The sequence below is a fragment of the Geotrypetes seraphini genome, chromosome 2 (assembly GCF_902459505.1).
Source record: "Geotrypetes seraphini chromosome 2, aGeoSer1.1, whole genome shotgun sequence".
Taxonomy (NCBI): domain Eukaryota; kingdom Metazoa; phylum Chordata; class Amphibia; order Gymnophiona; family Dermophiidae; genus Geotrypetes; species Geotrypetes seraphini.
The window spans coordinates 280,356,154-280,376,719 of NC_047085.1; the positions used below are offsets into that span (position 1 = coordinate 280,356,154).

The window sequence follows — 20,566 nt, forward strand, 5'->3', positions numbered from 1 at the left end:
GCAGCATCTTTCTTGCCTCTCACCCATGCAGCAGCTCCGAGGCCTCCAAAAAGAGTGACAGTGCTCTGAATGGGCTTTCCCTCTGCATCATCTTTTTATTCCTCCCTCCCATCCCATCCCTTTGTGCAGCGGAACCCCACCAACCATCCCACTATGAGCCTGATATACCTCCTCTCCGAAGCCTCCAAGACAGTGGCGGTGGCAGCAGCTCTGAATGGGCTGCTTCGTGGCATTCCCCCATTGTGGCCTTCCCTCTACCACATCACTAATGATGTCATCAGTGACATGGCAGAGAGAAGGCTCTGGCGGGGAAGCCAACAAAGCAGCCCGTTCAGAGCACTACCACCATCGCTGTTTTTGGAGGCTTTGGAGAGAAGGTATTTCAGGCTCACAGTGGAATGGTTGGTGGGGTTCCGCTGCACAGAGGGATGGAAGGGATAGAAAGATGCTGCAGAGGGAAGGCCCGTTCAGAGCACTGCCACACTTTTTGGAGGCCTCAGAGCTGCTGCACAAGAGAATGGGTGAGAGGTGAGGAAAGCTGCTGCACATGGGGGGGAGAGAAAGGAAAGAAGAATTGGGATAGAGGAAAGGAAAGGATGATTGTTGCACATGAAAATAAAATAAGACATTCCCTGAAAATAAGCCCTAGTGCATTTTTTGGAGCCCAAATTAATATAAGACCCTTTCTTTTTTTTAGGGGAAACATGATGGTAGTATTCTTCAAATTACATGCATAAATGAAGTATGGGGCCTGAACTTTGGATTGTATGATCGGGTGCTGGTCCCTTTGGGTACTGGTCACTTAATTGTTTTATTTCTGTGATTGTTTTGTACATGTATTGTTATGATGATAATATTTGATGTAACCCGCTTTGTGCAAGGCAAGAGACAAACTATAAATGTTGGCCCTATCCCTGTTAATTGCCCCCTTACATTTATACACTAGCAAGTTACATGCATCATATGTAGAATAGTACTGAGTATACACTTCCGTGCAAGTGCTAGTACTGTAGGTGCTATGTTATAGAATGACAGGGTTAGTGGCCAGTTTTATGACCTATGATTGCAGGAATCCCTGCCTATGCCAAGGACTATTGTGCAAAAACAGAGAGTAGCTATAAACTATTGTAAAATGGTTATGAAATTTGTTCAGAAGTCAAGAGATTTACTTTCATACTCTTAATTTGATATTGTCAATAAAAACGTTGAACAGCACAAATTATATGACTAAGTTAATGTGTTTTTTTTCTGTTATCATACTGGCAGATTATTAACACAGGAATTAAAGTGCTGTGCCGTAACAATGATGGTGAGCAATATGGTTGTGCTTATAGGCTAGCTCAAGAGGTAATGTAAAACTTTTTCATTCTTTAGTACTGTTGTTTTGTATAAGACTGTTCTTTGTTTAAAATAAGATGTCAAAAGCTGGACATCAGCAAAAACTTTTTAGAACTGAGCAGAAAGTCCTCTCGCTACACTTTGTGCCTTTTCTTTCTGATTTATTTTCTTTTTGTTAGACCTCTTTCATCCTTTGAGTTCTCTTTAGCTCTTCCCCTTCTGTCCTTGTAATCCTTTAGGCTTTTCTACTTCTGTCCACCTAATACCCTGTTTCCCCCAAAATAAGACCTATCCCGAAAATAAGTCCTAGCATGATTTTTAAAGATGCTCCTAATATAATAATATAATATCCAATCACTCTGAGATTCAGGCAATTAATCAAAAACTAAGTAAAATTCACGACTGGCTAAACATCAATAAGCTATCACTGAGTATTTCAAAAACTAATACTCTCCTATTCCCTGGAAAAAAGGGAGCTCAATTAATTTCTCCAGTCGTCATTGATAACATTCCACTATCACCAGTTACAACCACAAAAATTTTAGGAGTTCTCATAGACAATAAGTTAACATTTCGACCACAAATAAGCGCCTTAGTTAAAAACTGTTTCTATAAATTGAGAATGATCCGATCATTAGCCCCTCTTCTCGACATTAGTTCCCTCAATATTCTGATACATTCACTCGTTATATCAAAATTAGATTATTGTAACTCACTTTTAAAAGGAATTTATCATAAGGACTTAAAACGTCTGCAGCTGATTCAAAATACGGCCATTAAGATAATTTTGGGAGCAAAGAAATATGATCATGTAACCCCTCTTCTTCAAAATGCCCACTGGTTGCCAGTCTCACAAAGAGTAACATATAAAATCGCCCTTTTAACATTCGGAACTTTGCAGTCAAATGCCCCAGCTTTCATAGATAGATTACTGATTCCATATGACCCACCAAGATCCCTAAGGTCCATATCTCAATTTAACCTCAATATTCCTTCCCTAAAAAATATTGGCACACGACGTACCTCAATTTTTTCAGTTACGGCCCCTACAATCTGGAACGCTCTTCCGCTTTATTTAAAAATGGAAAAAAACTTAAAAAATTTAAAAGCAACTTAAAATGTTTTCTTTTTAATGATGCTTTTAACTGAAAAATAAAAAAAAGGGTTCATTTCAGAGATTAAATAATATCTGCTTTTAATTCATGCCCCTTCCCCAATTCCTTTTGTGTTTACCTTAAATGTTTCTTCCATTTACTTTACCAATTGTATTTCTTTCCCCCTTTCCCATTTGTGTTTATTGCTTGCCAGTCCATAATTACCTAGTACGTTCTGTAGTCAGTCATGTAGTTTATAGAAAGTTTGTTCTAAATGTTACATTTTTTTGCTGTAATGTTATTTTATATTCTGTACAACGCTTTGAAGAAACGAAAAAGCGTTTAATCAAAAATTAAATAAACTATAAACTATAAGCCCTACCCAAAAAATAAACCCTTGTTAAGATCAACCCCCAAAGCCCCTCCCCCCATGTCCCCAACACTCCTTGACTCCATCCCCGACACTAGTGCTGCCTGATTTGCTGAAAAAATCGGACATGTCAATTCAGCAATTCCCCCACTCCTGCTGCTTTAGGAGGCCTCGGAGCAGAGGTATGTCAGTTTCACGGTGGGAGGGTTGGTGGGGTTCTGCTGCACAAGGGGATGGGAGAGGGGAGGAATGATGCTGCACATGGGGGCGGGGAGAAAGGAAAGAGGAAGAATTGGGGTAGAGAACAGGAAGGGAGAGATGATTGTTTACATGAAAAAAATAAGACATCCCCGAGAATAAGCCCTAGTGCGTTTTTTGGACCCCCAAATTAATATAAGACACTGTCTTATTTTCAGGGAATCACGGTAGTTGAAGAAGAAGGGACTGTTGAGAGTACTTACCATGCCTTACGGTCACTCACAGCCCCTACTACAGCTTTACTGCAAACATATGTTTCTGCAGGGTGTGTGCAGCACTGTACAGACATATAGGAACAATCCAGTTGCCAAATGAACATTGAGGACAGATGAATACTGAGGAGCAAAATTGGTCCCTGTAGCATTTTCAGGTTATTAGGCATGTATTTTTTCTCATTTTCCCTTCCACAATGGAATCTGAGGAGGAGGAGTGGGTATACTCTGCTAAAGAATTGCTGGTAGAGGTTAGGTTGATTAGGAAAAATGAGAATGGATGCTTTTTGGTTGGCTTAATGGGCAGTTATTTACCATTGTGAACCCACTTTGGGCTAGGGGAGATTCCTGGATCATAGTTTGTTGGAAATCCCCCAGCAGGGGAACTTCATTCTAGGGGCTGATTACATTATTGCCACAGTTGGATAATTCAGGAGAAAGAAGTTGGAATTATGGAAAAGCAGACAGGAAACAGTTCCACTGATTCCTCAATATGCTTTTTTCCCTCATTCATTTGAGCTGTTCTAGAATAGACTTTATGTTCTAGTGCAATGTGTCTAGTAGTCCTGAACGCTAGAGTTTTCCATCTGAACCCAAAAGTTGTTTGCAGAAGGATATTGCGCATCTTTCAGCTCCACCTCCTTCCCAGTGGGCTAGCTCCTACCCCCTTAGTTTTTTCTGCTGCAAGCAAGTTCAGAAGGTATCTTTCTGATCTGTTCTGTGGTTTTTATTGCTTTGGGGGGGTTACATCCAATGTTTGAGGCTTGGTGCCTGGAGTTCCCTCTAGATTGGGACCTCCACCTGGGAGAGGATGCAGACTTGCAGGGTGAAAGTTTGCTGTTAGCAGGATCAACTCTCGCGAATACCTGTTTAGTCAGACTGCTTAATGTTTTTGGAGCTTGGGGTCCATTTGTCGTGTAGCTAACTCCCATCCCTAATTCATCAAAGACTTGAGTACAGTCTGTTTGGCTCCATTCTGGTTCACTGGGACTTAATCATAGTCCTCCCCCTGTCGCAGTACAAGGAGTTGAGGGGATTGAAGTTCAGTCTGACACTGGTCCGACTGGCAGCCTAAAGACCACATTTGTGGAGTAAATTTGAAGCAAATGACTTCTCCAGTTTTCCAGCTGCATTCCTGAGCTGAAACAGGCAGGCATCATATGGCACATTGAGTAAAGCTATTGCAGCCTATGGGGAAAGGTGTGAATTCTGAGGTTTTGCAGTTTCCTGGTGCAAGGGATAGGGTCCTTTATCTCAAGAAACTCCTGCTGTGGTGGCCATCTTGGATTTCCCATTATTTCTAAAGCCTCTATTTGCCCCCAAATCAACAGGAACAGACCCCTCAGGCCTTTCTACCCCTATATCTTGGCATGTTTGCGCTGGATGATCGGCCAAGGAGCATCCAGTTTCACAAGCTGCAGTGCACGCAATTGGGGGGGGGGGTGCCATGGGCTTTGCCTCCTCTGAGTCCTCTAGGGCTGGGGATCCACAGGAGGCTTGTTAAAGAGGTCCTTCCCAGAGTCCTCTGAAGATGAGTTAGCAAAATGCAGGTGTGTCAGTGCCACAGAGCTCAAGAGGACACACAGGTAGCCTCTGCATGGGTCTTTTGGGTTGTCAGTGCAGGGTTTTACTCTGGATTTCATGAGCCTAATATGGAATGCCTATTTCCCAGTGCTCATGAGTCATGCAGAAAGAATCCACTCCAGCTTTTGAATACCTCCTCCTTCACTGGAGGGCTATTCTTCCCCCTTCAGTTTTACCTAATACATGTGAGCCATAAAGTCTTTCTGATCTGCTCGGTTTCTTTCTTTTTTATCTTTTTCATGGTATTTTGAAGGATTTGATGCTCAGAGCTCCCCTAGTCGAGGTCCAACTCTGCCTGCGTGGAAGAGAAGCAAACAGGTCTGCAGCTGAAAGGTCAATCCCTCTATGGTACCTGTTGGGCAGCCTGCAGAAACCTTTTGGAGCTCCAGGGTCTATTCTTCTAGTAGCATTGCTTGCCTACTGCGTCATAGGGGGCTTGAGCATAGGCTGTCAGGGGGCTCAGCAGGGTCCCACTGGTTGCCAGAGGTGTTTCACCTTCCCCCCTTGCAGGTCCGTAGGGATTCAAGACTCAGTCAGACACCAGTCAGACTGTCAGTCCGAAGATTCAATGCTGGATGAGCGATTTTGAGGCAGTGATTTCTTCTCCCAGATGCAGCTACTTTTGGAGCTGAGGCAGGCTGCAGCACAGGTCACAGTGAGTAAGGCTGTTACAGACTATGAGGAATTCTGGAAAGTCTTTAAAACCCCTTCCTTTAGGTTTCTCCACCTCCAAAATCCTAAAATAGCTGAGTTTTTATTTTAGTTAGAATTGGGGTTTTTTTTGGATTTTCCGCCTTTTTTTTTTTTTTTTTTTTAAGTTCTCCATAAGCTTCAAATCATCTCATTTTGCCTCAAAACTGGCAGGAATCAAATCCTCAGGATCCTTTACTCCTAATTCATGCTACATTTGCACTTGATGGGCACCCAAAGAGCACCCTGGAGCCACGTGCCACGCAGCAAGTGGGGGCAGGAGCAGTAGAGTTAGCCTCCCCTTTGCTCTCTAGGGCTGAGGAACAGTTAGGAGGTTCATTGGCTGGGAGTAAATTTTGAAATGGTGGTCATCCTAGTGGAGCCAAAGAGACGCTATCTAGAGTCACCTATAGGAGACTCCGTGGTGCCTAATACGGTGTTTTTTTCTGGAATTTGTGAATCTAATGTGAGAGTTTATCTGGATGGCTGAATTACCCAAGGGATGTCTGATAGTGTATCAGGATGCGCATGAAGGAGCTGGGGCTCCCAAGGCGCATCTGCCTCAGTGTCAGAGGCTGGCCAGGATCTGGTGGACCTTTCCGAGGGAGACTCGGAGGATGTGGAGTCTATTTCTATGCCCTTACTGTCATAGAGCAAGCCCTCCCTGTTGTGAGATTTGAAGTCTCCGGCAGGTGCATGTGTACTAGATAGAGGTGATATAGAAAGCCATGGAAGGAGGTCAGAGCACCATTGAAATGGATATAGTTGGAGAAAATAAGACGTCCCAGGACAGAGCTCTATGAAAATCCAACTGATAGCAGTGGAGGAGGATTTATTACTGCATATACTAAAGGTGCAATGTGAGAGATAAGAAGAGAACCAAGAATGAACAGGGCTCAGAAATCCAAATGAGGACAGCTTATCAAGGAGAATGCAGTGGTCTACAGTGTCAAAAGCCTTACTAAAATGGTGTGTGGTCTTCATCATAAGGCATATGGGGACAGACTTAAAGTTCTCAATCTATACTTTGGAAGAAAGGCGGGAGAGGGGAGATATGATAGAGAGACATTTAAATACCTACGTAATGTAAATGCGTATGGGTCGAGTCTCTTTCATTTGAAAGGAAACTGCAAGAAGACATAGGATGAAGTTAAGAAGTGAGAGGCTCCAGAGTAATCGAAGGAAATACTTTTTTTTAAAAAATTTATTTATTTATAAGATTTTACATTATTATCAAGCATCACATGGGCCCAACCCGACCATGTGCCTCAGGCCCCGCCCCCAGGAGGGACCTAAGGCGCCCGGGCCTATTCTGATTGGCCCAGGCGCCTTAGGCCCCACCAGTAGGCGGAGCTTTGGGACGGATGGGCCAATCCGGCCTCATTCCGGCGTTGGCTGCCTGCTGGACAGGCGGGTTTGGCTCCCGTCTGTCCGGCCAACTACAGAAAGGTACGTGGAAGGGGGGTGGGGGTCGCGGGTCGGCTGGGGGGGCGGTCGGAGGTTCTTGGGGGGGCGGTCATTGGGGGGAGGGGGGCTTGCGTCGAGGGCAGGAGGGCCTGGGATCCCTCCTGCCCGTAATGTAGTGCGGGGTGGGGGTAGGGGGTCGCCGTGGCCAGGAGGGTATGGGCTCCCTCCTGGCCCGAACAACTAGCGGGGGGGGGGTCGCCAGGGCCAGGAGGACTTGGGCTCCCTCCTGGCCCGATATTGTCGGGGAGTTGGGGAATCGGCGGGGCAAGGGGGCTTGGGCTCCTTTTTGCCCCGATCGTGTCGGGGAGTCGGGGGAGCAAGAGGGCTTGAGCTCCCTCTTGCCCCGATCGTGTCGGGGGTGCCAAGGTTGGCTGGGGCAAGAGGGCTTGAGCTCTCTCTTGCCCCGATCGTGTCGGGGAGTCGGCGCTCCTTTGGGGTGGGGGTGCGGGTGCGTGCGAGCGGTCCTGCGGGGGGTGAATCGGACGTCGGGGGGGGGGGGAACTATGTAAAAAAAATTTTGTACAACGCGCTCACGCGAATACCATGCAAGGGTATGCACGGTTTGTAAAAACGCGTATAACGCGCGCGTTATATGCGTGAAAATACGGTAAGTCCCAAAGATAATCTAAAGTGACTTCAGAGAGCTTAACAGGAGGAATAAAAGTTGCTTGTATCATTAATGGTTGTTGTTCAGTCAATTGATTTACCTCACTGGGGTCCTGGGATTCTTCAGCCAATGTTGTCCCAATCGCTGGTTCTTTCCAGAGGAGAATATCACTCTGTGCTGTTCTTGGTAGCAAGCCCTCCGACAGACTGGCCTCTGGGGGGAGAACACTTCCTCTTCGGGTGTGCTCTCTCCTCGCGGTGAGCTGGCTCCCAGCGATAATGGTTGAAGAGGAGGCATCCTTACGTCGGGGCTCAGCGTGACATCGAGCCCTTGGGGAGACCCCGCGGCACTACTCTCTGCCGGGGCTCCCAGCGGGCGACTCCCCAACGAATCCTGCTCGCTCAAGAGGCGCCGAAAGATGTCATCCACAGCAGGCAATGGGGCTACCGAGCGTCGGGAGGCTCCACCGACACTTCTGCCCCTTCTTTTCGGCATTCTCAGCCGAGAATCTTAAAAATAATGGTGACTATCGACGGCCTCCTCACAGCAATCAGATAGTAGCAACGGCCATCTTGGAACAGGAAATACTTTTTTACAGAAAGGCTGATAGATGCATGGAACAGTCTCCAGAAAGAGGTGGTGGAGACAGAGACTGAATTCAAAAGGGCCTAGGATAGACACATGGAATCTCTTGGATGGTGAAAGAGATAATGGTTACTGCAGATAGGCAGACTAGATGGGCCATTTGGCCTTTATCTATGTGAGAAGGATGAAGACAGAATAGAGGCCTTTAGATTTGGCCAGGAACAGGTCATTGAAGACTTTTTACAAGGGCAATTTCTGAGGAGTTCAGGGGGGCAAAAGCATGATTTCAATGAATCAAAAATAGCTAGGGATGGACTTCCGGTGATGTCATTGACCGCCATGGTGGGTTAGTGATAGTGCTCTAACTCCAAGCAGCATTTTGCCTCCCTTTTACCCCATCTATCCGTGGGACCTGTGTGCGGGTCGAGGTCCAGCAAGTGATGCAGAGCAGCGCGATAGCGGCATGCCGTCAACAAAGAAATTGGAAGCTGGCAGGTCAGTGGAGCGTGGCAGAGTGAAAAGCACCCTGGGCCATGTGCAAGGGGCCTCCGCTGCGTCCGGGCATGAGTCGGGAGACAGCGCTTCACAGGAGGAGTCTGAGCGGGGTTCTTCCCCGCAGCTGCGAAGGGCGGATCAGGCCACTGTTATTACCAAAGCGGACCTGAGAAGTGGGCAGCCGACATTAAAACAGAGGTTGCGACAGTAAAGGAAATTCGGCAGGATTTTGCAGACCTGTTGGGGCGGGTGGAGGACACGGAGAAGCGGATTGGAGACACTGACGATGCAGTCCAAGAAATCACTGCCTCTGTGGGAGACATGCAGAAGGATATTGGAGACTGTTATTCAAGGATTGAAGACCTGGAAAATAGATCCTGGCGCAATAATGTGCGGATTCGCAGGGTCTCGAATACTGAGGAGTTTGGGGATGCCTGAAAAGTGGTGCAAGAGCTATACCAGTTTCTTTTTGCCCCCGAAGAAGAGTCAGCGCCGGTGGAGGGCACTTTGAAGGTGGACAGGGCCCAGAAAGGAAGAGTGTCCCAGAGACATCATTGCCTGCATTCACCATTTCACTGATAAGGAGCGCTTGATGCGGAAAGCTAGAGACCTTGGGACCATTCAGTGGAAAACCCATAGGGTTGAAATTTTCCAAAAAGCGCAGAGAGTTTCGGCCACTCCTGGAGGTGTTAAAAAAAGAACTCTTGTGTGTTACCGCTGGTTGTTCCCTTTTGGGCTCCTGGTTACATTAATGACGTGCACAAGAGAGCGACCACAGTGGTGGAGTTGAGTGCCTTAATGCGGAAGGAGGGGCTGTTGGCCCTGGGAGATTTCACCCCTGGGAAGCAGGCGACTCAGAAGTTGGAGCGGTTCAGATGGAGGGAGCATAACTCTAGAAGGCGAGCGAAGACCAGTGCTGGGTGGTAGGAGGAAATAAAGAAGAGGGAGAGAGCGGGGCCGAGTGACACCTGAGGGGGACTGGGACCTGGCCTTGTTTCTGGATTCTTTGGAGACTGAGGGAGTGTGTATGGGGTTGGTTGTGTGGCGGGGTTGTCGGCAATGGGGGACTGTGTGATGGGAAGATGTGTCGTGTTTGTGAAATGGCGGAAGGTGGGGGAGGGAGGTGACTTATTGGTGGAGTCGCTTGATGTCATGGTGGGAGGTGGGAGAGAGGGATTGTGGGATAGTTGAGGGGGGGTTTGTTTGGGGAGCTGGGGAGCAGGTGGCTGAGGGATGTTATTGTGGGGATTGGGGCTGGGGATTTTTTGCTGCAGATGGGGTAGTACCTTGCATTGTGGGAGTTTAAATGTTTAGGGCCTCAATATGCCGCTTAAGCAACAGTTGTTAAGAGGTGAAGAGGCTCCGTCTTGACATCTGTTTTTATTCAAGAAACACATTTTGTAAAAGTGGGGGAGAAGTGATTCAGTTCCGAGAATACCCGGTACGGGCTTGGGCATCCAATAAATTGGAAAAGAAAAAAGCATGGGTGGGGATTTTATTTTCAAATCGGTTGAAAGTGGTACCTGAAAGGGAATGGAGGGATGAGGGGGGGAGGTGGCTTATCTGGACAGGAAAAGTAAATGGGGAGTGGGTGATCCTAGTGAATTTGTATGCACCTAGTGCTGGACAAGGTCAGTTTTTTGATAAATTGCTGTCCTCCATACTGTCGGTTAAGGTGGGCCATTTAGTGGTAGGTGGGGATTTCAACTTGGTCATTAACCCGGGATGGGATTCTACAGGTAAGAGAGGGGATAGGCTTAAAGGGGGACAGGAAGAGTTTGAAACACTTTTTGGAGGTGCTTAATGTGGTGGATGGTTGGCAGTTGCAGCATTGGAGAGGCTGGGATTATACCTTTTACTCTCCTGTACATGACGTACTCGCATAGATATGCTGTGTGTTGATAAGGGGTGGGGAGGGACACAAAAATAGAACATAAGCATAAGAACATAAGCAATGCCTCTGCCGGGTCAGACCCGAGGTCCATCGTGCCCAGCAGTCCGCTCACGCGGCGGCCCAACAGGTCCAGGACCTGTGCAGTAATCCTCTATCTATACCCCTCTATCCCCTTTTCCAACAGGAAATTGTTCAATCCTTTCTTAAACCCCAGTACCGTACTCTGCCCTATTACATCCTCTGGAAGCGCATTCCAGGTATCCACCACCCGCTGAGTAAAGAAAAACTTCCTAGCATTTGTTTTGAATCTATCCCCTTCCAATTTTTCCGAATGCCCTCTTGTTCTTTTATGTTTTGAAAATTTGAAGAATCTATCTCTCTCTACTTTCTCTATGCCCTTCATGATCTTGTAGGTTTCTATCATGTCTCCTCTGAGTCTCCGCTTTTCCAGGGAGAAGAGCTCCAGCCTCTCCAATCTTTCAGTGTATGAAAGGTTTTCCATGCCCTTAATCATTCGTGTCGCTCTCCTCTGGACCCTCTCAAGCATTGCCATATCCTTCTTAAGGCACGGCGACCAATACTGAACACAGTACTCCAGGTGCGGGCGCACCATTGCCCGATACAACGGCAGGATGACTTCTTTTGTTCTGGTCGTAATACCATTTTTAATAATACCCAACATTCTGTTTGCCTTCTTCGCGGCTGCTGCGCATTGCGCCGTTGACTTCATTGTTGTATCCACCAGTACACCCAAATCTCTTTCAAGGTTACTTTCCTCTAATACTAATCCCCCCATTTGGTAGCTGAACATCGGGTTTTTTCTCCCTATATGCATACTATATATAATAGATACTATTATAGATCCCTATAATAGATACTATTGGTTGGTCGGATCATGCCCCTATTTGGATGGATGTGCGTTGGGGAGCCCCACGGGCGGGAGACACTTATTGGAAATAAAATGATAGTTTATTGAGAGATCCTCTGATTGTCCGGATGGTTGAGCAAGGGATTTATGAGTTTTTGGACCATAATCTTATTGATCAGATTTCTCCCATGATTTGGGAGAGTTTAAAAGTGGTGTTACGGAGGAGCTTATTTCCTTGGCCTCCCATAAGAACAAGAAACAGCAGAGAGATGAACTACAATTGCGGGATAAATTGCTTGGGTTGGAGGAATGACATAAGAGGGGGCAGGGAGGAGCGCTGCTTCGAAAAGAACTTCAAGAAACTCGTATGGCCTTAGGGAAACTGGAAGATGAGGTCATTAAATTTAATATGGATAAACTCTGTTTAAAATATTTTGAATCCAGGAATCGGGCCGGTAGGTTATTAGCCCATAGAGTTAGGTTGCAACGCACCCAGGCTAATGTTTTGTCCATTAAGGCCGCAGATGGGTCTATTTTGTGTGATGAAATTTTGCGACTTCTATCAGGAGTTATATACCCCTGATTGTCAGGGGTCAACCGAGGACATTACTGTATTTTCACACATATAACGCGTGCGTTATACACGATTTTACAAACCGTGCATAACCATGCACGTTATACGTGTGAGCGCGTATGTGTACAAATTTTTTTTTTCATTCTGATACGGCATTCCCCCTGCGAACCGGCATCCTCCCCCCCCCCCCCCCCCGCAATCCTACATCCCCCCCCAGCACCGCAAAGACAACTCTTACCCGATTGGGCACCGGCACCAGCACCAATGCACAGGATGTGCCAGTGCCAGAGCCCAAAGATCCTCCCTCGTTGGGTTGGGCTGGGCTGGGCTTGGCTCGGCGGTGCGAGAGAGATCCTCCTTCTTCCTGTGCCGGGCTGGACTAGGCTTTGAGCATTTGCGCATGCTCAAAGCCTAGTCCAGCCCAGCACAGGAAGAAGGAGGATCTCTCTCGCACCGCCGAGCCCAGCCCAGCTCAACCCCACGAGGGAGGATCTTCGGGCACTGGCACTGGCACATCCTGTGCATTGGTGCTGGTGCCGGTGCCCAATCGGGTAAGAGTTGTCTTTGCGGTGCTGGAGGGGATGTAGGATCGCGGGGGAGGGGGAGTGATGCGAGCGGGGGGGAGGATGCCGGTTCGCAGGGGGAATGCCGGAGCCCAGCCCAGCCCAACTAGGGAGAATCTTCGGGCACTGGCACATCCTGTGCATTGGTGCTGGTGCCGGTGCCCAATCGGGTAAGAGTTGTCTTTGCGGTGCTGGGGGGGGATGTAGGATCGCGGGGGAGGGGGGGTGACGCAAGGGGGGGAGGATACCGGTTCGGAGTAGGCGGGAGGAGGTTTTATCATGCGCGGTATACGCGTGTGCGCGCTATATTAAAATTTTATTACATAAATTTCTGTTCCCCGCGCACTATACCCGTGTGCGCGTTTTACACGGGTGCGCGGTATATGAGTGAAAATACGGTAAGTGTTATTTGCAGATTTGGGCTTGTAGTCCCTGTGTGGCCAGGACTCCTCCAGGAGTTTTACCAGGATATTATGGTGGAGGAGGTGTTGCAAGTTATTCGTCGGTTGCAGCCGGTAAAGTCACCTGGGCTAGATGGGTTCACGGGGTTGTTTTACAAGAAATTCTCTGCCCTAGTGGCTCCCTTGCTGGTGAAGCTATTTAATTCCTTAAAAGATGGTGAGCAGTTACCCTTCTATATGCAATTAGCGGAGATCATGGTCTTACCCAAACCTGGGAAAGATGCTACTTTATGTGGCAGTTATAGACCTATCTCCATCCTCGGGATAGATACCAAAATCCTAGCTCGAGTATTGGCAGATCAGTTATCAGGCTATATGCCCAAGCTTATACATCATGATCAAGTGGGCTTTATTAGGGTGCGTCAGACGGCATCCGGCGGGTGCTAAATTTAGTATGACAGGCGTCACGATCGGGGAGGCCTTGGGTGGCAGTAGCGGTTGATACAGAGAAGGCATTTGATCGCATGAACAGGCAGTTTATGGAGGTGGTAATGCATCAGATGGGGCTGAGACAGCGGTTTATCTCCTGGATTCTTAGTTTGTTTCATTGCCCGATGGCTTGTGTTAAGATAAACGGGGCTTATTCCACTCCATTTGAGCTTCGTAGAGGACAAGACAGGGGTGCCCACTCTCCCCGCTGCTTTTTGCTCTAGTTATAGAGCTGCTAGCACAAACGATACGACATTCATCTCAAGTTCCAGGTCTCTGCATTCAGGGGGAGGAGCACAAATTATCCTTATTTGCGGGCAATATCTTAGCTATCATAGAGGGGTCAGAGAGGTCCCTATTGGCTCTTCAGGATCATATGCTTAATTATGGGAAGCACTCTGGCTTTAAAGCTAATCTGACCAAAACTGAGATATTGAACATTTCAGTGCCAGATACTACTATCCAGGAGATAAGACGCACAGTTCCCTTTCGGTGGGTGCAGGGTCCCATTCGATATTTGGGGATTCAGTTAGGAATTGATTGGTCCTCCTTGTTCAGTCTGAATTACACTCAGTTTGTATCCTCTATAGCGCAGGATTTTGCTCGCTGGGATAAATTATTTCTGTCTTGGCTGGGCTGAATGGAAGTGGTGCAGATGATGGTACTTCCTAAATTTTTGTAATTATTTTAAGTTCTGCCTATTGAAATTCCTAAACCCTAAAGCATCCTGAAATTTATTTGGGGGGGCCGGCATCCCAGAGTGGCTCGGTATGCTATGTTTAAGTTTAAGGGAGAGGGCGGCTTGGGTATTCCCAACTTGGAACATTATTATCGGGTGGCGTAGTTCGGGCTTTGGTGGATTGGCATGCCTACCTAGTTAAACTATGGGTGCGGGTGGAACAAGGGCTTCTGGAGGGGCCCTAGAGGTATTTCCAGTCTTAGTTTTCTGCCCTGGGTGGGCCTCGAAGCCAAGGAAGTAAAGGATTTAGCTAACTCCTTCACTAGATGGATGTTGCGGGTCTGAAAAGGGGAATATAGGCGGTTAGTGGGCAAGGATAACGGAGTACACTTCATTCCTCTTCAGTTTGCCTCTGATTTCTTTCCGGGAAGGTGATGTGGCCCTTTTGAACCTGGGCGTGGCAGCCTATTAAAACTGGATAGATGTGGTGGAATAGGCAAACATGAAATATAAAATAGCCACTACGCTGTCTTCTCATCACTTTGGATTTTACTAGTGAGGGAATATATAGTAGTAAGACAGGGACTTAATCCAAGAGAAGGCTTTATGTGGCTATATAAAATTACAATTAGATAAGCCAGAACATAAACCAGATAAGACAAATATAGGATAATATATTGATCTAAATATGTGTTTTGTGCTGAGGTCACTGGAAACAGGAGTAGGCCTTCTCTTAGGTCACTAGAATTAATATATAAGCTCTGTTGAAGACCAGAGAAGATAAACCCAGGCTGTAGCTTAGTTTTATGAAGTTCCATTGTTTCAATGTGTGCCCAGTCTGGTCTCCAGAGACCTGTGACAGATAAGGTTTGTTTTTTGACCTGGTTGCTATAGAGATGGACTTTTCTTCTTACTATAGGGATTACATTCCAGGGGAGGGGGTTCCCTCTCCTATTTTACAGGGTAAAGTTAGAAATGCTAATTGGATATACAGAATGCATATGCAGTGGTACATCGGTTTACGAGTGCACCGGTTTGCAAGTGTTTTGCAAGACGAGCAAAACATTTGCAAAATTGGTGCCTCGCAAACCGAGCTTGCCTTGATGTACGAGCGCCCCCCACCCACCCGAACTCTTCGCTTACCCTCCATCTGGCACCCGGCACCAACCCACAGGACATGCTGGTGCCGGTGCCCGAAAATCTGCTGTCCTTTTTTGCTGGGCCTTGAGCATCTGGGCCTTGAGCATCTGAGCATCTGCGCATCTGCGCATGCTCAAGGCCTTCGAGTTCCCGGTCTCTCCAAGAATCTCAGAGAGACCGGGAGCTCGAAGGCCTTGAGCATGCGCAGATGCTCAAGGCCCAGCAAAAAGGACTGCAGATCTTTGGGCACCGGCATGTCCTGTGCATTGGTGCCGGTGCCGTGTGCCAGAAGGAGGGTAAGCGAAGTGTTCGGGTGGGTGGAGGGTGCCGGATCGTGTGGGGGATGCCGGATCGTGGCGGGGGGATTCCGGATCACGCAGAGGGGGGCCTTCTTGAGCAGGGGGAGCAATGCCGGTTCTCGGGTGGATAGAGCAGTGCTTCTGGCCTCGGGAGGTGGGAACGACTCAAGCGAGTTTCCCTAACTTTCTATGGGGAAACTCGCTTTGATATACGAGCAATTTGGTTTACGAACATGCTTCTGGAACGAATTATGCTCGTAAACCAAGGTTCCACTTATGATGAATTAAATTGTAGTAAACTATTAATGTAGGAACTTTCATATTCAAGGGTTCAGATTGACATATCCTTACCTCTAAAAATTGTACTGGAGGATTCATATAGGAAAATGTAGGTTTTGTGGGAGTGGATTGGCCACTCCCCTTCTCTTTCATTAAGTCAAAGGATTTTCAGTGCATGCTCTTAAGTGATTCAGTAGCATGGGAGCAGCAGTTTGACTTTTAAGGAGAAATGATTTAAAGCTGTATGTATGGATAATTTTTCCTCTGTAAATATATTGTAATACCTTTTCTTGTTTTCTTCTGTATTTTTCTTTATTAGATTAGCTAGTATTAAAATGTAACTTTTAGGAATTCTTGTTTGAGGGGGACAGACACTCCCCCAATATGCATGCAAGCGCCTTATATGGTATCAAGTATTCTTGACCAATTATATGCAGGCAGTAAAATATCGTCATATATTAGGTATATACAGTGGTGCCTCGCATAACGGACGCCTCGCACAGCGAACGCTGCGCACAACGAACTTTATGTCTTGATTCGTACAACGAACTTCGTTTCACACAACGAAGTCGCCCGAGCTGCATCCTTCCGCGCAGGCACTGCGCTTAACTGCCCTCTCTCCGCCTGGCTCCCTCTTGCCCCCCCCGACTCCCCGACACGATCGGGGCAAGAGGGAGCCCAAGCCCTCTTGCCCCCCCGACTCCCCGACACGATCGGGGCAAGAGGGAGCCCAAGCCCTCTTGCCCCCCCGGCTCCCCGACACGATCGGGGCAAGAGGGAGCTCAAGCCCTCTTGCCCCCCCGACTCCCCGACACGATCGGGGCAAGAGGGAGCCCAAGCCCTCTTGCCCCCCCGACTCCCCGACACGATCGGGGCAAGAGGGAGCCCAAGCCCTCTTGCCCCCCCGACTCCCCGACACGATCGGGGCAAGAGGGAGCTCAAGCCCTCTTGCCCCCCCGACTCCCCGACACGATCGGGGCAAGAGGGAGCCCAAGCCCTCTTGCCCCCCCGACTCCCCGACACGATCGGGGCAAGAGGGAGCTCAAGCCCTCTTGCCCCCCCCCGACTCCCCGACACGATCGGGGCAAGAGGGAGCCCAAGCCCTCTTGCCCCCCCGACTCCCCGACACGATCGGGCCAGGAGGGAGCCCAAGTCCTCCTGGCCACGGCGACCCCCTAACCCCACCCTGCACTACATTACGGGCAGGAGGGATCCCAGGCCCCCCTGCCCTCGACGCAAACCCCCCCTCCCCCCAACGACCGCCCCCCCCCAAGAACCTCCGACCGCCCCCCAGCCGACCCGCGACCCCCCTGGCCGACCCCCACGACACCCCCAACCCCCTTCCCCGTACCTTTCTGTAGTTGGCCGGACAGACGGGAGCCAAACCCGCCTGTCCGGCAGGCAGCCAACGACGGAATGAGGCCGGATTGGCCCATCCGTCCCAAAGCTCCGCCTACTGGTGGGGCCTAAGGCGCCTGGGCCAATCAGAATAGGCCCGGGAGCCTTAGGTCCCTCCTGGGGGCGGGGCCTGAGGCACATGGGCCCAACCCGACCATGTGCCTCAGGCCCTGCCCCCAGGAGGGACCTAAGGCTCCCGGGCCTATTCTGATTGGCCCAGGCGCCTTAGGCCCCACCAGTAGGCGGAGCTTTGGGACGGATGGGCCAATCCGGCCTCATTCCGTCGTTGGCTGCCTGCCGGACAGGCGGGTTTGGCTCCCGTCTGTCCGGCCAACTACAGAAAGGTACGGGGAAGGGGGTTGGGGGTGTCGTGGGGGTCGGCCAGGGGGGTCGCGGGTCGGCTGGGGGGGCGGTCGGAGGTTCTTGGGGGGGGCGGTCGTTGGGGGGAGGGGGGGTTTGCGTTGAGGGCAGGAGGGCCTGGGATCCCTCCTGCCCGTAATGTAGTGCAGGGTGGGGTTAGGGGGTCGCCGTGGCCAGGAGGACTTGGGCTCCCTCCTGGCCCGATATTGTCGGGGAGTTGGGGAATCGGCGGGGCAAGAGGGCTTGGGCTCCCTCTTGCCCCGATCGTGTCGGGGAGTCGGGGGGGCAAGAGGGCTTGGGCTCCCTCTTGCCCCGATCGTGTCGGGGAGTCGGGGGGGCAAGAGGGCTTGGGCTCCCTCTTGCCCCGATCGTGTCGGGGAGTCGGGGGGCAAGAGGGCTTGGGCTCCCTCTTGTCCCGATCGTGTCGGGGAGTCGGGGGGGGGGGCAAGAGGGCTTGGGCTCCCTCTTGCCCCGATCGTGTCGGGGGGTCGGGGGGGCAAGAGGGCTTGGGCTCCCTCTTGCCCCGATCGTGTCGGGGAGTCGGGGGGCAAGAGGGCTTGGGCTCCCTCTTGCCCCGATCGTGTCGGGGAGTCGGGGGGGCAAGAGGGCTTGAGCTCCCTCTTGCCCCGATCGTGTCGGGGGTGCCAGGGACCACACAGAGTCACCCACCGTACCACCCGATTCGGGTAAGCGCAGGTATCGGTGGGTGGCTTATTTGCGGGGGGGTGCCTTATTTTACATTTTTTTCTAAAAAGGGGGGGCTGTCTTATTTGATGGCCCTGCCTTATCATCGGGGAAACACGGTAGAAAAAAAAAAAAATGAACAGTTAAGTCCCAGTTTTTGCCGCTGAGACTCTGCCCTCTCTCACTGTAAAATTAGACTCTACTTAGTCTGTCTTTAAATTTAAAAAATGTGTGTTGTTTTAAAAAACAATTATGTTTTTAGATGTATCTAAATAAAAATAATAACCAAAAATTTATCTTTTTTTATGTCATCTTAGCATATTTTATGCTGCAGAACGAATTATTTTTTTTTACATGTATTCTTATGGGAAAACGCGTTTCACATAACGAACGTTTCGCATAACAAACTTGCTCCTGGAACCAATTAAGTTCGTTGTGTGAGGCACCACTGTATAAGGGAACCTAGCAGAATGGAATTTTGAGGGCATTAAGTCAGAGAAGTTGCATTTACACTCTGACTTGTAATGTTTCTCCATTGTACAAATAATGCCTTATGAAACAAGATGTCTGTTAAATTTTAATAAACAATATTTTATCAGAAATATTTGTACAATTATCATCATTTCAGTGCACCTATGAGCAGGGTAGAACCAAAACTCTGCTCAAAGGAAGGGGACATTTTTAAACTGTGAAAGCGTAGGGGTCTCCAGTGTTTTGGCCAGTTTATGGATGGGGAGACAATTAAACAGTTCCCTGAAATTCAAGATCAATTTCAGCTGGAGCCAAGAGACTTATTCCCTTATTTACAGGTGAAAAATTATATTATGTGGGCTCGGGCGATGGACCCTAAAGCTATACAATGCTCCCAATTTGAACTGATGTTGGGGGTCCCTGTTTAGAGGGGATGTATTTCAGCTTTATACTAACTATTGCACGCCACAAGACCTCCTATATGAAGGCCTGGGAGAGGGATTTGGGGACTACTTACACGGGAGAGGAATGGGAACAGATAGCTTGGAGTATCCATCATATCGCAGTGGCACAGCAGTTGGTGGAGAATGCAATTAAGCTCTTAGTACGCATTTCTCAGCAAAATGTACAGATGTAATGTAATTCATTTCTTATATACCGCTACATCCGTTAGGTTCTAAGCGGTTTACAGAAAATATACATTAAGATTAGAAATAAGAAAGGTACTTGGAAAATTCCCTTACTGTCCCGAAGGCTCACAATCTAACTAAAGTACCTGGAGGGTAATAGAGAAGTGAAAAGTAGAGTTAGAGGAAAAATAAAAATAAAATAAACATTTTAACAAGACAGCATTGATCTAAATACTTTGGAAGGTAGAAGAGAGGAGAGAAAGGAATAGAAGCAGAAGGGGGAGCCATTGAACAGTAGAATTCTGGAGAAATTTAAATGATAGAAATAGAACAAAACAAAGACAAAAGGCAAAACAATAGATAAGATTAAAGATAAATCATAAGCTGGAAAGAAAAATAAAATAAAACTTTGTCTTCAATCCACGGTTTCAGCGTCAGTGATGAAGTGGAGCAAGTAAGTTTAGGAGGAGCGATTGACGTATCCAGAAAGGGCTTCTTCAGGGAAGAGACTTGGCCGACAGTCCCAGGATGCCTATGTCTCCTCCCCTGCGATGTTCTCCCAGATCACTGTTGACAAGAGTGTGACTACAAGGGTACCTTTTTTCATATGTGGTGGGAGTGTCCTGAGATTCAGGGATTTTGGGCTCATTTGATTATGTGAGTCAACTTCTTCAATATAGAGTGGGAGTGCGAGCGGACATGACCTTATGGTGGGTGATGCCTGGGGGGGTGGATGCCACACAGGTTAAGCTGGCTCGTCTGGCTTTCACAGCAGCTAGGCTGGTATTGGCTTTTTATTGGAAGAGTCCTACAGTGCCCACTTTGCGGATAATGGAGGAGAAGCTGGGCTGGGTTTGTGAAAAGTATAGACTTTCAGCCTTACTGACTAGGAGTAGACAACAATTTGAAGATCTTTAGGGCAGATAGCTAGAGGTGGAGGGTAGGGAATAGGCTGGTCCTGTGGTTTGTGGCAGGTTTGGGGCTTGGGTTCAGGTGTGTGCGGAGTTTGACTGTCTCCTTTCTTTCGTTTGTGGTTGGTAATTTTCTTGGTTTGGGAAGGCTGGGGAGGGGGAAGGTTGGGGGGTGTTCTTGATGGATCTCGGGGGGGGGGGGGGAGGGCTTTGGGGACATTTTTTGA

The 20,566-nt window shown here is 48.5% G+C and overlaps 1 protein-coding gene across 3 annotated transcripts in view; it reads left to right on the forward strand.

Moving 5' to 3' along the window:
* Positions 1 to 20,566, forward strand: part of NSUN2 (NOP2/Sun RNA methyltransferase 2) — a 922,747-nt gene that overhangs the window by 735,578 nt on the left and 166,603 nt on the right. For 2 of the 3 annotated variants that reach the window (XM_033929740.1, XM_033929738.1), the window contains exon 16: positions 1,267 to 1,347. The exons of the other annotated variant lie outside the window; for it this stretch is intronic. In XM_033929740.1, coding sequence (XP_033785631.1) covers positions 1,267 to 1,347 — 81 coding nt within the window. The remainder of the gene's footprint in view (positions 1 to 1,266; positions 1,348 to 20,566) is intronic. 3 annotated transcript variants of the gene reach the window in all.